This window comes from Anopheles funestus, chromosome 2RL (assembly GCF_943734845.2).
Source record: "Anopheles funestus chromosome 2RL, idAnoFuneDA-416_04, whole genome shotgun sequence".
NCBI lineage: Eukaryota > Metazoa > Arthropoda > Insecta > Diptera > Culicidae > Anopheles > Anopheles funestus.
This window is the reverse complement of record NC_064598.1, coordinates 22,501,869-22,516,786: the sequence shown is the minus strand read 5'-3', so window position 1 is coordinate 22,516,786 and position 14,918 is coordinate 22,501,869. Positions and strand designations below refer to the sequence as shown.

General features: G+C 38.7%; 1 protein-coding gene across 1 annotated transcript; it reads left to right on the top strand.

Moving 5' to 3' along the window:
- Window positions 1–8,768: 8,768 nt before the first annotated feature.
- Window positions 8,769–11,946, top strand: LOC125764106 (uncharacterized). The gene is made up of 2 exons (XM_049427962.1): window positions 8,769–10,305; window positions 10,408–11,946. The coding sequence occupies exons 1-2, from the start codon at window positions 9,049–9,051 to the stop codon at window positions 11,440–11,442; spliced, it is 2,292 nt and encodes a 763-aa protein (XP_049283919.1). The 5' UTR covers window positions 8,769–9,048; the 3' UTR covers window positions 11,443–11,946.
- The last annotated feature ends 2,972 nt before the right edge of the window (window positions 11,947–14,918 follow it).

Genomic DNA, 14,918 nt, shown 5'->3' with positions numbered 1-14,918 from the left:
ATATCACATTTTTCAATTTTGCTAAATTGTTCAAAACAGGGTAAGGAACTTGGTTCCTCGAATAACTTCTGGCACAGACATCTGACGGTATGGCCGTCCAAGAAGAAAATGTAGCCATTGGTGCCATCTATCGACCACAGGTTAAAGATTGGCGATCCGTTGGATACCGACCGAGTTATAGGCAAAACTTGGTGCAAAAATGAGGAAAATTTTACATTTTCTCAAACAGGGTAAGGAACTTGGTTCCTCGAATAACTTCTGGCACAGACATCTGAGGGCATGGCCGTCCAAGAAGAAAATGTAGCCATTGGTGCCATCTATCGACCACAGGTTAAAGATTGGCGATCCGTTGGATACCGACCGAGTTATAGGCAAAATATGGTGCAAAAATGACCCTTAGTAAATTTTCATTTTTTTGAATTTTTTGATTTTTTCATTATTTTTCACTCTTTTTTTTATTTCAATCCTTATTTGAGTGAAAAGGAACCTATTGCAACCAATTGGCATTAAAATAAAACAATTTTATTTTTTTTGCAAAATTTCTCAAAAAAACGTAAGGGGTAAGCCTTATGAAATTTTCGAGTTGAAATTTTTTTGAAATTTTTTTTTCGATTTTTTATTCTTTTTTTAGTTTAAAGCATTATTTGAGTGAAAAGAAACATATTGCAACAAATTCCCATTAAAATATATCACATTTTTCAATTTTGCTAAATTGTTCAAAACAGGGTAAGGAACTTGGTTCCTCGAATAACTTCTGGCACAGACATCTGACGGTATGGCCGTCCAAGAAGAAAATGTAGCCATTGGTGCCATCTATCGACCACAGGTTAAAGATTGGCGATCCGTTGGATACCGATCGAGTTATAGGCAAAACTTGTTGCAAAAATGAGGAAAATTTTACATTTTCTCAAACAGGGTAAGGAACTTGGTTCCTCGAATAACTTCTTGCACAGACATCTGAGGGCATGGCCGTCCAAGAAGAAAATGTAGCCATTGGTGCCATCTATCGACCACAGGTTAAAGATTGGCGATCCGTTGGATACCGATCGAGTTATAGGCAAAATATGGTGCAAAAATGACCCTTAGTAAATTTTCATTTTTTTGAATTTTTTGATTTTTTCATTATTTTTCACTCTTTTTTTTATTTCAATCCTTATTTGAGTGAAAAGGAACCTATTGCAACCAATTGGCATTAAAATAAAACAATTTTATTTTTTTTGCAAAATTTCTCAAAAAAACGTAAGGGTAAGCCTTATGAAATTTTCGAGTTGAAATTTTTTTGAAATTTTTTTTTCGATTTTTTATTCTTTTTTTAGTTTAAAGCATTATTTGAGTGAAAAGAAACATATTGCAACAAATTCCCATTAAAATATATCACATTTTTCAATTTTGCTAAATTGTTCAAAACAGGGTAAGGAACTTGGTTCCTCGAATAACTTCTGGCACAGACATCTGACGGTATGGCCGTCCAAGAAGAAAATGTAGCCATTGGTGCCATCTATCGACCACAGGTTAAAGATTGGCGATCCGTTGGATACCGACCGAGTTATAGGCAAAACTTGTTGCAAAAATGAGGAAAATTTTACATTTTCTCAAACAGGGTAAGGAACTTGGTTCCTCGAATAACTTCTGGCACAGACATCTGACGGTATGGCCGTCCAAGAAGAAAATGTAGCCATTGGTGCCATCTATCGACCACAGGTTAAAGATTGGCGATCCGTTGGATACCGACCGAGTTATAGGCAAAATATGGTGCAAAAATGTCCCTTAGTAAATTTTCATTTTTTTGAATTTTTTGAATTTTTCATTATTTTTCACTTTTTTTTATTTCAATCCTTATTTGAGTGAAAAGGAACCTATTGCAACCAATTGGCATTAAAATAAAACAATTTTATTTTTTTTGCAAAATTTCTCAAAAAAACGTAAGGGGTAAGCCTTATGAAATTTTCGAGTTGAAATTTTTTTGAAATTTTTTTTTGATTTTTTATTCTTTTTTTAGTTTAAAGCATTATTTGAGTGAAAAGAAACATATTGCAACAAATTCCCATTAAAATATACCACATTTTTCAATTTTGCTAAATTGTTCAAAACAGGGTAAGGAACTTGGTTCCTCGAATAACTTCTGGCACAGACATCTGACGGTATGGCCGTCCAAGAAGAAAATGTAGCCATTGGTGCCATCTATCGACCACAGGTTAAAGATTGGCGATCCGTTGGATACCGACCGAGTTATAGGCAAAACTTGGTGCAAAAATGAGGAAAATTTTACATTTTCTCAAACAGGGTAAGGAACTTGGTTCCTCGAATAACTTCTGGCACAGACATCTGAGGGCATGGCCGTCCAAGAAGAAAATGTAGCCATTGGTGCCATCTATCGACCACAGGTTAAAGATTGGCGATCCGTTGGATACCGACCGAGTTATAGGCAAAATATGGTGCAAAAATGACCCTTAGTAAATTTTCATTTTTTTGAATTTTTTGATTTTTTCATTATTTTTCACTCTTTTTTTATTTCAATCCTTATTTGAGTGAAAAGGAACCTATTGCAACCAATTGGCATTAAAATAAAACAATTTTATTTTGTTTGCAAAATTTCTCAAAAAAACGTTAGGGGTAAGCCTTATGAAATTTTCGAGTTGAAATTTTTTTGAAATTTTTTTTTCGATTTTTTATTCTTTTTTTAGTTTAAAGTATTATTTGAGTGAAAAGAAACATATTGCAACAAATTCCCATTAAAATATATCACATTTTTCAATTTTGCTAAATTGTTCCAAACAGGGTAAGGAACTTGGTTCCTCGAATAACTTCTGGCACAGACATCTGACGGTATGGCCGTCCAAGAAGAAAATGTAGCCATTGGTGCCATCTATCGACCACAGGTTAAAGATTGGCGATCCGTTGGATACCGACCGAGTTATAGGCAAAACTTGTTGCAAAAATGAGGAAAATTTTACATTTTCTCAAACAGGGTAAGGAACTTGGTTCCTCGAATAACTTCTGGCACAGACATCTGAGGGCATGGCCATCCAAGAAGAAAATGTAGCCATTGGTGCCATCTATCGACCACAGGTTAAAGATTGGCGATCCGTTGGATACCGACCGAGTTATAGGCAAAATATGGTGCAAAAATGACCCTTAGTAAATTTTCATTTTTTTGAATTTTTTGATTTTTTCATTATTTTTCACTCTTTTTTTATTTCAATCCTTATTTGAGTGAAAAGGAACCTATTGCAACCAATTGGCATTAAAATAAAACAATTTTATTTTTTTTGCAAAATTTCTCAAAAAAACGTAAGGGGTAAGCCTTATGAAATTTTCGAGTTGAAATTTTTTTGAAATTTTTTTTCGATTTTTTATTCTTTTTTTAGTTTAAAGCATTATTTGAGTGAAAAGAAACATATTGCAACAAATTCCCATTAAAATATATCACATTTTTCAATTTTGCTAAATTGTTCCAAACAGGGTAAGGAACTTGGTTCCTCGAATAACTTCTGGCACAGACATCTGACGGTATCCAACGGCCGTCCAAGAAGAAAATGTAGCCATTGGTGCCATCTATCGACCACAGGTTAAAGATTGGCGATCCGTTGGATACCGACCGAGTTATAGGCAAAATATGGTGCAAAAATGTCCCTTAGTAAATTTTTATTTTTTTGAATTTATTGAATTTTTCATTATTTTTCACTTTTTTTATTTCAATCCTTATTTGAGTGAAAAGGAACCTATTGCAACCAATAGGCATTAAAATAAAACAATTTTATTTTTTTTGCAAAATTTCTCAAAAAAACGTAAGGGGTAAGCCTTATGAAATTTTCGAGTTGAAATTTTTTTGAAATTTTTTTTTGATTTTTTATTCTTTTTTTAGTTTAAAGCATTATTTGAGTGAAAAGAAACATATTGCAACAAATTCCCATTAAAATATATCACATTTTTCAATTTTGCTAAATTGTTCAAAACAGGGTAAGGAACTTGGTTCCTCGAATAACTTCTGGCACAGACATCTGACGGTATGGCCGTCCAAGAAGAAAATGTAGCCATTGGTGCCATCTATCGACCACAGGTTAAAGATTGGCGATCCGTTGGATACCGACCGAGTTATAGGCAAAATATGGTGCAAAAATGACCCTTAGTAAATTTTCATTTTTTTGAATTTTTTGATTTTTTCATTATTTTTCACTCTTTTTTTTATTTCAATCCTTATTTGAGTGAAAAGGAACCTATTGCAACCAATTGGCATTAAAATAAAACAATTTTATTTTTTTTGCAAAATTTCTCAAAAAAACGTAAAGGGTAAGCCTTATGAAATTTTCGAGTTGAAATTTTTTTGAAATTTTTTTTTCGATTTTTTATTCTTTTTTTAGTTTAAAGCATTATTTGAGTGAAAAGAAACATATTGCAACAAATTCCCATTAAAATATATCACATTTTTCAATTTTGCTAAATTGTTCAAAACAGGGTAAGGAACTTGGTTCCTCGAATAACTTCTGGCACAGACATCTGACGGTATGGCCGTCCAAGAAGAAAATGTAGCCATTGGTGCCATCTATCGACCACAGGTTAAAGATTGGCGATCCGTTGGATACCGACCGAGTTATAGGCAAAACTTGGTGCAAAAATGACCCTTAGTAAATTTTCATTTTTTTGAATTTTTTGATTTTTTCATTATTTTTCACTCTTTTTTTTATTTCAATCCTTATTTGAGTGAAAAGGAACCTATTGCAACCAATTGGCATTAAAATAAAACAATTTTATTTTTTTTGCAAAATTTCTCAAAAAAACGTAAGGGGTAAGCCTTATGAAATTTTCGAGTTGAAATTTTTTTGAAATTTTTTTTTGATTTTTTATTCTTTTTTTAGTTTAAAGCATTATTTGAGTGAAAAGAAACATATTGCAACAAATTCCCATTAAAATATATCACATTTTTCAATTTTGCTAAATTGTTCAAAACAGGGTAAGGAACTTGGTTCCTCGAATAACTTCTGGCACAGACATCTGACGGTATGGCCGTCCAAGAAGAAAATGTAGCCATTGGTGCCATCTATCGACCACAGGTTAAAGATTGGCGATCCGTTGGATACCGACCGAGTTATAGGCAAAACTTGGTGCAAAAATGAGGAAAATTTTACATTTTCTCAAACAGGGTAAGGAACTTGGTTCCTCGAATAACTTCTGGCACAGACATCTGAGGGCATGGCCGTCCAAGAAGAAAATGTAGCCATTGGTGCCATCTATCGACCACAGGTTAAAGATTGGCGATCCGTTGGATACCGACCGAGTTATAGGCAAAATATGGTGCAAAAATGACCCTTAGTAAATTTTCATTTTTTTGAATTTTTTGATTTTTTCATTATTTTTCACTCTTTTTTTTATTTCAATCCTTATTTGAGTGAAAAGGAACCTATTGCAACCAATTGGCATTAAAATAAAACAATTTTATTTTTTTTGCAAAATTTCTCAAAAAAACGTAAGGGGTAAGCCTTATGAAATTTTCGAGTTGAAATTTTTTTGAAATTTTTTTTTCGATTTTTTATTCTTTTTTTAGTTTAAAGCATTATTTGAGTGAAAAGAAACATATTGCAACAAATTCCCATTAAAATATATCACATTTTTCAATTTTGCTAAATTGTTCAAAACAGGGTAAGGAACTTGGTTCCTCGAATAACTTCTGGCACAGACATCTGACGGTATGGCCGTCCAAGAAGAAAATGTAGCCATTGGTGCCATCTATCGACCACAGGTTAAAGATTGGCGATCCGTTGGATACCGACCGAGTTATAGGCAAAACTTGTTGCAAAAATGAGGAAAATTTTACATTTTCTCAAACAGGGTAAGGAACTTGGTTCCTCGAATAACTTCTTGCACAGACATCTGAGGGCATGGCCGTCCAAGAAGAAAATGTAGCCATTGGTGCCATCTATCGACCACAGGTTAAAGATTGGCGATCCGTTGGATACCGATCGAGTTATAGGCAAAATATGGTGCAAAAATGACCCTTAGTAAATTTTCATTTTTTTGAATTTTTTGATTTTTTCATTATTTTTCACTCTTTTTTTTATTTCAATCCTTATTTGAGTGAAAAGGAACCTATTGCAACCAATTGGCATTAAAATAAAACAATTTTATTTTTTTTGCAAAATTTCTCAAAAAAACGTAAGGGGTAAGCCTTATGAAATTTTCGAGATGAAATTTTTTTGAAATTTTTTTTCGATTTTTTATTCTTTTTTTAGTTTAAAGCATTATTTGAGTGAAAAGAAACATATTGCAACAAATTCCCATTAAAATATATCACATTTTTCAATTTTGCTAAATTGTTCCAAACAGGGTAAGGAACTTGGTTCCTCGAATAACTTCTGGCACAGACATCTGACGGTATGGCCGTCCAAGAAGAAAATGTAGCCATTGGTGCCATCTATCGACCACAGGTTAAAGATTGGCGATCCGTTGGATACCGACCGAGTTATAGGCAAAATATGGTGCAAAAATGTCCCTTAGTAAATTTTCATTTTTTTGAATTTTTTGAATTTTTCATTATTTTTCACTTTTTTTTATTTCAATCCTTATTTGAGTGAAAAGGAACCTATTGCAACCAATTGGCATTAAAATAAAACAATTTTATTTTTTTTGCAAAATTTCTCAAAAAAACGTAAGGGGTAAGCCTTATGAAATTTTCGAGTTGAAATTTTTTTGAAATTTTTTTTTGATTTTTTATTCTTTTTTTAGTTTAAAGCATTTGTCGCTGACGGAAATTATGTCCTTTTTAGGAACCGCTGTCCGCGCTCAAAAAAGGTCCCTAGCTTAGGAGAATAGTAGCAGGAGAGCGGACTTAGCCGCTCTCAACGTAAAGATAAGCTAGGAGACTAAGCTTACCTCTCTCGCATCGCTTCACCGTGAAGCGATGAGTGAGAGGGAAGTTAAGCGTCTCTGTCTGTCTCGCTTGCTCCTGCAGGCGCAGACAGATAATGCAAGGACAATGCGGGGATCGGCGCGAAAAATCCTCCCTAAAATTATTACATTTATAAGCAAATAAGGAAATAATAGTGAAATAGTTGATTACAGGAAATTAGAGGAATTAGATAAATTTACATAGTTACAGGAATTAATAATATGAATAAGAAGTAGGGCGAAAGGATAAAGGGTGAATATGTAAAGGGTTGAGAAACGCGAGGAAAACACGGTTATGCGTCGCCGTCAAGGAAATGTATCGCTTATGTATCGCTAAGGCAGCATGTACGATAAAAGGGGGCTACGGGGAGGTAGCCCTAAATAAACAAGCTTTCTCACAACCGGAACAAAAAGCCTTTTTATTTCGGTTGGCCGCGGATAAATTAGTTTAGTTTCTACCTTCTCTCACCCTCGGTCGGAGTTTGATACTCCGGTCCGAGAGCTCAACACGGGTTTATCGCCCTGCTGTGCTGGGAACATTGGTGGCTCCAGAGAGGAAGGTAGTACTTGCTAACGTTCCAAGGCACGAGAAAGTTTCCCGCCACGAGGTAACCGGAGGACCCCATTCCCGGTCGAAGGAAGGAAGACGCCAAGCGCCGAAGAGAACCGGAGGACTCCATTCCCGGTTGGACGGAGGACGAGAGAGGGCCACCCGCCTCTAGCAGACCGGAGGACCGCATTCCCGGCTGAAGGAAGGACGAGAGTAGGCCACCCGCCTCGAGCAGACCGGAGGACGTTCATTCCCGGTCGAAGGAAGGAAGGAAGACGCTAAGTGGTGAAGAGAACCGGAGGACCCCATTCCCGGTTGGAAGGAGGACGAGAGAGGGCCACCCGCCTCTAGCAGACCGGAGGACCGCATTCCCGGCTGAAGGAAGGACGAGAGTAGGCCACCCACCTCGAGCAGACCGGAGGACGTTCATTCCCGGTCGAAGGAAGGAAGGAGAGGGGCAACCGCCCTGTGGAAACCGGAGGACGTTATTCCCGGTCAGCGAAAGGAAGGAGAGGGGCAACCGCCCTGTGGAAACCGGAGGACGTTATTCCCGGTCAGCGAAAGGAAGGAGAGGGGCAACCGCCCTGTGGAAACCGGAGGACGTTATTCCCGGTCAGCGAAAGGAAGGAGAGGGGCAACCGCCCTGTGGAAACCGGAGGACGTTATTCCCGGTCAGCGAAAGGAAGGAGAGGGGCAACCGCCCTGTGGAAACCGGAGGACGTTATTCCCGGTCAGCGAAAGGAAGGAGAAGGGCAACCGCCCTGTGGAAACCGGAGGACGTTATTCCCGGTCAGCGAAAGGAAGGAGAGGGGCAACCGCTCTGTGGAAACCGGAGGACGTTATTCCCGGTCAGCGAAAGGAAGGAGAGGGGCAACCGCCCTGTGGAAACCGGAGGACGTTATTCCCGGTCAGCGAAAGGAAGGAGAGGGGCAACCGCCCTGTGGAAACCGGAGGACGTTATTCCCGGTCAGCGAAAGGAAGGAGAGGGGCAACCGCCCTGTGGAAACCGGAGGACGTTATTCCCGGTCAGCGAAAGGAAGGAGAGGGGCAACCGCCCTGTGAAGACCGGAGGACGCTCATTCCCGGTCAGCGAGAGGAAGGAGAGGGGCAACCGCCCTGTGGAAACCGGAGGACGTTATTCCCGGTCAGCGAAAGGAAGGAGAGGGGCAACCGCCCTGTGAAGACCGGAGGACGCTCATTCCCGGTCGGAAGGTATAGTGATAGTGAAGTGCAACGGTTCCAGCGGCAGCAGCAACAGTGGTGCCTAAAACGGCTTAAAAAAAAAAAAAAAAATAGTGCGAAGGTTCCAGCGGCAGCAGCAACAGTGGTGCCTAAAACGGCTTAAAAAAAAAATAGTGCGACGGTTCCAGCGGCAGCAGAAACAGTGGTTAAGCCTAAACCGGCTTAAAAGAGTGCATCAGCAGCGACGGCAGCAGCAGCAGCAGCAACCGGAGCGGTAGCAGCGGCAGCAGCAACGACAGCAGCGGTGGCAGCAGCAGCAGCAACCGGAGCGGTAGCAGCGGCAGTAGCAGCATCAGCAGCCGAAGCAGTAGCAGCAACTGCAGTAGTAGCAGCACAACAAGAAGCGACGAACCCGCAAACAAACCGTGAGTAAAATGGCAAACACTAAAGAGAAAATTACCAAATTTGAGGAGGAAGTAGGGAGTGATGTGTGCGAAATGAGAAAAGAAATAGAGAGGTTGAAAAGGGAATATAAGGACTTATCCGAAAAACATGAAGAAACGAAACGCGAATCGCAAGAAAAACAGACCAAATTAGTCACGCAATTAGCGGAAAAAGAGGCAGAATCTAAGAAATTGCGCAAGGAAAAGGGACAGAAACGTGAATTGCAAGATGGAAGTGCTACAGTCGCAAGCGCATCGACAAGCAACTCAAGCCCTGCTTCCGAATTGCTCATAAAGGGATTGGTCGATGCTTTAAACGAGCGGTCTAAAAGAGATTCCTTAATGGAGCTTCCTGAATTTAATGGTGATTTTAAAAAGTGGAACCATTTCAAATCAGTGTTTTATAAAACAAGTGAAGAGGCTAAATTTTCAGATTTGGAAAATTTAAATCGTCTGCAAAAGGCTCTGAAGGGAGATGCCCTGGAATGCGTGAGTGGTTTGATGCTCGATGCGCAAAACATCGAAGGAATTTTACAGCGATTAGAGAAGGAATTTGGTACGCCTGATTTGATATACAGTGCGTTATTAAAAGAATTGCTAGCAGTAGAGAACCCAACGATGCAGAAGCCGAAAAGTTTTATAACGTTTATGCATGCGTTAAACAACCTGGTCATAAACATGAACACTATAGGAGAGCCAGAATATTTAAACGACCAACGTCTTTTAAAGGACTTGGAAAATAAGATTCCCACTAATTTAAAACACAAGTGGTACAATCATATCTTGGCAGACAACGAGAATTATGGTAGAAGCAAGCTTAGGACTCTCGAGGATTTTGCTAAGTGGCTTAAGCCCACCGAAAATTTAGCTATTATGCTAACAGCGGATGTTGCTAATGATGTTGTGAATTCACAATCGCATCAGCACAACCAACAGTTAGGTCATAGGAATTTTCGTGCTCAACCGCGACAACAGTTCCAAGCGAATATACAATCGCAACCAAGGCGTAGAATGGGTTGCTTGATTTGTGGCCAAAATCATAGGACGACAGAATGTTTTCAATTTCAAAACATGTCGGTCGAACGAAGATGGGAAACGGTTAGGCGGTTGCGCATTTGCACAAACTGTTGCAACCAGTCGAATCATGACGCCCAAAATTGTTTTCTGCCACCACAATGTCGGCAATACGGATGTAGAGCGAGACACCATACCCTACTACATAGAGCAACTCCTACTGGCTTAAGACAGGTTGAGAACGTTAATATTCACCACGGTACTGATTTGCCTGGCTTAAGACAGGTTGAGAACGTTAATATTCACCACGGTACTGATTTGCCTGGCTTAAGACAGGTTGAGAACGTTAATATTCACCACGGTACTGATTTGCCTGAGTTATATTTTCCAATCATCCCAGTAACGCTTCGTCATAATAATAGGGAGGTCGACACATTCGCGTTCATGGATACGGGTTCATCTGCGAGTTTAATACATCGAGAGCTCAAAGAAGAGTTGCAGGTAAATGGATCTCCACGACCATTTTCGCTAGCTTGGACTAACGGATCAATACAAGATGAGCCGGAAAGTCAAACCATCTCGATCTCGGTTAAGGATCAGGATGGGAGATTTATAAGCCTTGATGGATTAAGGACAGTAGAATCTATGGTGCTGCCAAAACAAACAGTTAACGGAATGGAACTTAGAAGAAAATATCGCCATTTGAGAGGCATCGATTTACAAAGCTATCGTGATGGAGCTCCGAAGCTAATTATCGGATTACCACATGCGCATCTAATATGCGCATTGCAAACCAGAACTGGGCAAGCAGGCGGACCGATAGCAATTCAAACCCACTTGGGATGGGTATTGTTAGGAACAAATTATCTTAATAGCAAGCAACCAAAACTCTTTTCTCTAATCGAAGCAAAAAATGCTAACAAGGATATAGCGAGCACGATGAGAAATCACGTCCCAAAGGAAGATTTCGGTGTTAAATTGAATTATAAGATACCGCAGCCCAAGGACGAAAAGAGGGTGGAAATAGAAAAAACTATAAGGAAAACAGAAACTGTTCACGAGATAGGGAAAACGGAAGTCGTCAGTATACCAGAAGAATGTGGTCAGTCTTTGAGGCGACTACAAAGCCTGGAAAGAAAATTGACACGAGATGGAACGTCAGAAAAATTACACCGTAAGGAAACAGACGCATACGGCAAAAAAGATTGCGCGCGTGAAAACGATCGAAGTGAGACAATAAGAGATAAGTTTAGTCCCAAGGCTAATTATGTACCAAACTTTGCTATAGTAAAGTACAACAAACCTATACGTAAACCAAGACTGGTCTTTGACACAGGTACAAGAAGTAAACAGCGTTCTCTCGCTATTTAATGAAACCTATATGCAATTCATGATAAATAATATGTCCTGCGGACCACGAAAACGATGAGCCTCTCACACCAAACCATTTCTAATAGACTGTTCTGGAGAAGCAGAACCAATTCATTGTGAGATTTCGGAAGCTGAAGCTTTAAAGACACATTGGAAGAAAGCCCAATGGGTTGCACAAAAATACTGGTCTAGGTGGATAAAAGAATTTCTACCTCGATTGGTAACGCGAGAGAAATGGTTAAAACCAGTGAAAGAATTGCGCATAGGCGACGTAGTAGCATTTCCAGATGAGCAGACACGCGGAAGGTGGCGAAGGGGGATAATTACGCAAGTGCAAGAAGGAAAGGATAAACAGGTTCGATCCGTAACGATAAGAGTAGGAAGTTTATTTATTAGAAGACCAGCGGTAAAGGTCGCACGGTTGGAGGTTCGCGCCGAAGAAGAAATAGGTAGGACATAATTCCGTCAGCTTATTATTGTTTGTAACACCTCTACGAGGAATTACGGGGGAGAGGATGTCGCTGACGGAAATTATGTCCTTTTTAGGAACCGCTGTCCGCGCTCAAAAAAGGTCCCTAGCTTAGGAGAATAGTAGCAGGAGAGCGGACTTAGCCGCTCTCAACGTAAAGATAAGCTAGGAGACTAAGCTTACCTCTCTCGCATCGCTTCACCGTGAAGCGATGAGTGAGAGGGAAGTTAAGCGTCTCTGTCTGTCTCGCTTGCTCCTGCAGGCGCAGACAGATAATGCAAGGACAATGCGGGGATCGGCGCGAAAAATCCTCCCTAAAATTATTACATTTATAAGCAAATAAGGAAATAATAGTGAAATAGTTGATTACAGGAAATTAGAGGAATTAGATAAATTTACATAGTTACAGGAATTAATAATATGAATAAGAAGTAGGGCGAAAGGATAAAGGGTGAATATGTAAAGGGTTGAGAAACGCGAGGAAAACACGGTTATGCGTCGCCGTCAAGGAAATGTATCGCTTATGTATCGCTAAGGCAGCATGTACGATAAAAGGGGGCTACGGGGAGGTAGCCCTAAATAAACAAGCTTTCTCACAACCGGAACAAAAAGCCTTTTTATTTCGGTTGGCCGCGGATAAATTAGTTTAGTTTCTACCTTCTCTCACCCTCGGTCGGAGTTTGATACTCCGGTCCGAGAGCTCAACACGGGTTTATCGCCCTGCTGTGCTGGGAACAGCATTATTTGAGTGAAAAGAAACATATTGCAACAAATTCCCATTAAAATATATCACATTTTTCAATTTTGCTAAATTGTTCAAAACAGGGTAAGGAACTTGGTTCCTCGAATAACTTCTGGCACAGACATCTGACGGTATGGCCGTCCAAGAAGAAAATGTAGCCATTGGTGCCATCTATCGACCACAGGTTAAAGATTGGCGATCCGTTGGATACCGACCGAGTTATAGGCAAAACTTGGTGCAAAAATGAGGAAAATTTTACATTTTCTCAAACAGGGTAAGGAACTTGGTTCCTCGAATAACTTCTGGCACAGACATCTGAGGGCATGGCCGTCCAAGAAGAAAATGTAGCCATTGGTGCCATCTATCGACCACAGGTTAAAGATTGGCGATCCGTTGGATACCGACCGAGTTATAGGCAAAATATGGTGCAAAAATGACCCTTAGTAAATTTTCATTTTTTTGAATTTTTTGATTTTTTCATTATTTTTCACTCTTTTTTTTATTTCAATCCTTATTTGAGTGAAAAGGAACCTATTGCAACCAATTGGCATTAAAATAAAACAATTTTATTTTTTTTGCAAAATTTCTCAAAAAAACGTAAAGGGTAAGCCTTATGAAATTTTCGAGTTGAAATTTTTTTGAAATTTTTTTTTCGATTTTTTATTCTTTTTTTAGTTTAAAGCATTATTTGAGTGAAAAGAAACATATTGCAACAAATTCCCATTAAAATATATCACATTTTTCAATTTTGCTAAATTGTTCAAAACAGGGTAAGGAACTTGGTTCCTCGAATAACTTCTGGCACAGACATCTGACGGCATGGCCGTCCAAGAAGAAAATGTAGCCATTGGTGCCATCTATCGACCACAGGTTAAAGATTGGCGATCCGTTGGATACCGACCGAGTTATAGGCAAAACTTGGTGCAAAAATGACCCTTAGTAAATTTTCATTTTTTTGAATTTTTTGATTTTTTCAATATTTTTCACTCTTTTTTTTATTTCAATCCTTATTTGAGTGAAAAGGAACCTATTGCAACCAATTGGCATTAAAATAAAACAATTTTATTTTTTTTGCAAAATTTCTCAAAAAAACGTAAGGGGTAAGCCTTATGAAATTTTCGAGTTGAAATTTTTTTGAAATTTTTTTTTGATTTTTTATTCTTTTTTTAGTTTAAAGCATTATTTGAGTGAAAAGAAACATATTGCAACAAATTCCCATTAAAATATATCACATTTTTCAATTTTGCTAAATTGTTCAAAACAGGGTAAGGAACTTGGTTCCTCGAATAACTTCTGGCACAGACATCTGACGGTATGGCCGTCCAAGAAGAAAATGTAGCCATTGGTGCCATCTATCGACCACAGGTTAAAGATTGGCGATCTGTTGGATACCGACCGAGTTATAGGCAAAACTTGATGCAAAAATGAGGAAAATTTTACATTTTCTCAAACAGGGTAAGGAACTTGGTTCCTCGAATAACTTCTGGCACAGACATCTGAGGGCATGGCCGTCCAAGAAGAAAATGTAGCCATTGGTGCCATCTATCGACCACAGGTTAAAGATTGGCGATCCGTTGGATACCGACCGAGTTATAGGCAAAATATGGTGCAAAAATGACCCTTAGTAAATTTTCATTTTTTTGAATTTTTTGATTTTTTCATTATTTTTCACTCTTTTTTTTATTTCAATCCTTATTTGAGTGAAAAGGAACCTATTGCAACCAATTGGCATTAAAATAAAACAATTTTATTTTTTTTGCAAAATTTCTCAAAAAAACGTAAGGGGTAAGCCTTATGAAATTTTCGAGTTGAAATTTTTTTGAAAGTTTTTTTTCGATTTTTTATTCTTTTTTTAGTTTAAAGCATTATTTGAGTGAAAAGAAACATATTGCAACAAATTCCCATTAAAATATATCACATTTTTCAATTTTGCTAAATTGTTCAAAACAGGGTAAGGAACTTGGTTCCTCGAATAACTTCTGGCACAGACATCTGACGGTATGGCCGTCCAAGAAGAAAATGTAGCCATTGGTGCCATCTATCGACCACAGGTTAAAGATTGGCGATCCGTTGGATACCGACCGAGTTATAGGCAAAACTTGTTGCAAAAATGAGGAAAATTTTACATTTTCTCAAACAGGGTAAGGAACTTGGTTCCTCGAATAACTTCTTGCACAGACATCTGAGGGCATGGCCGTCCAAGAAGAAAATGTAGCCATTGGTGCCATCTATCGACCACAGGTTAAAGATTGGCGATCCGTTGGA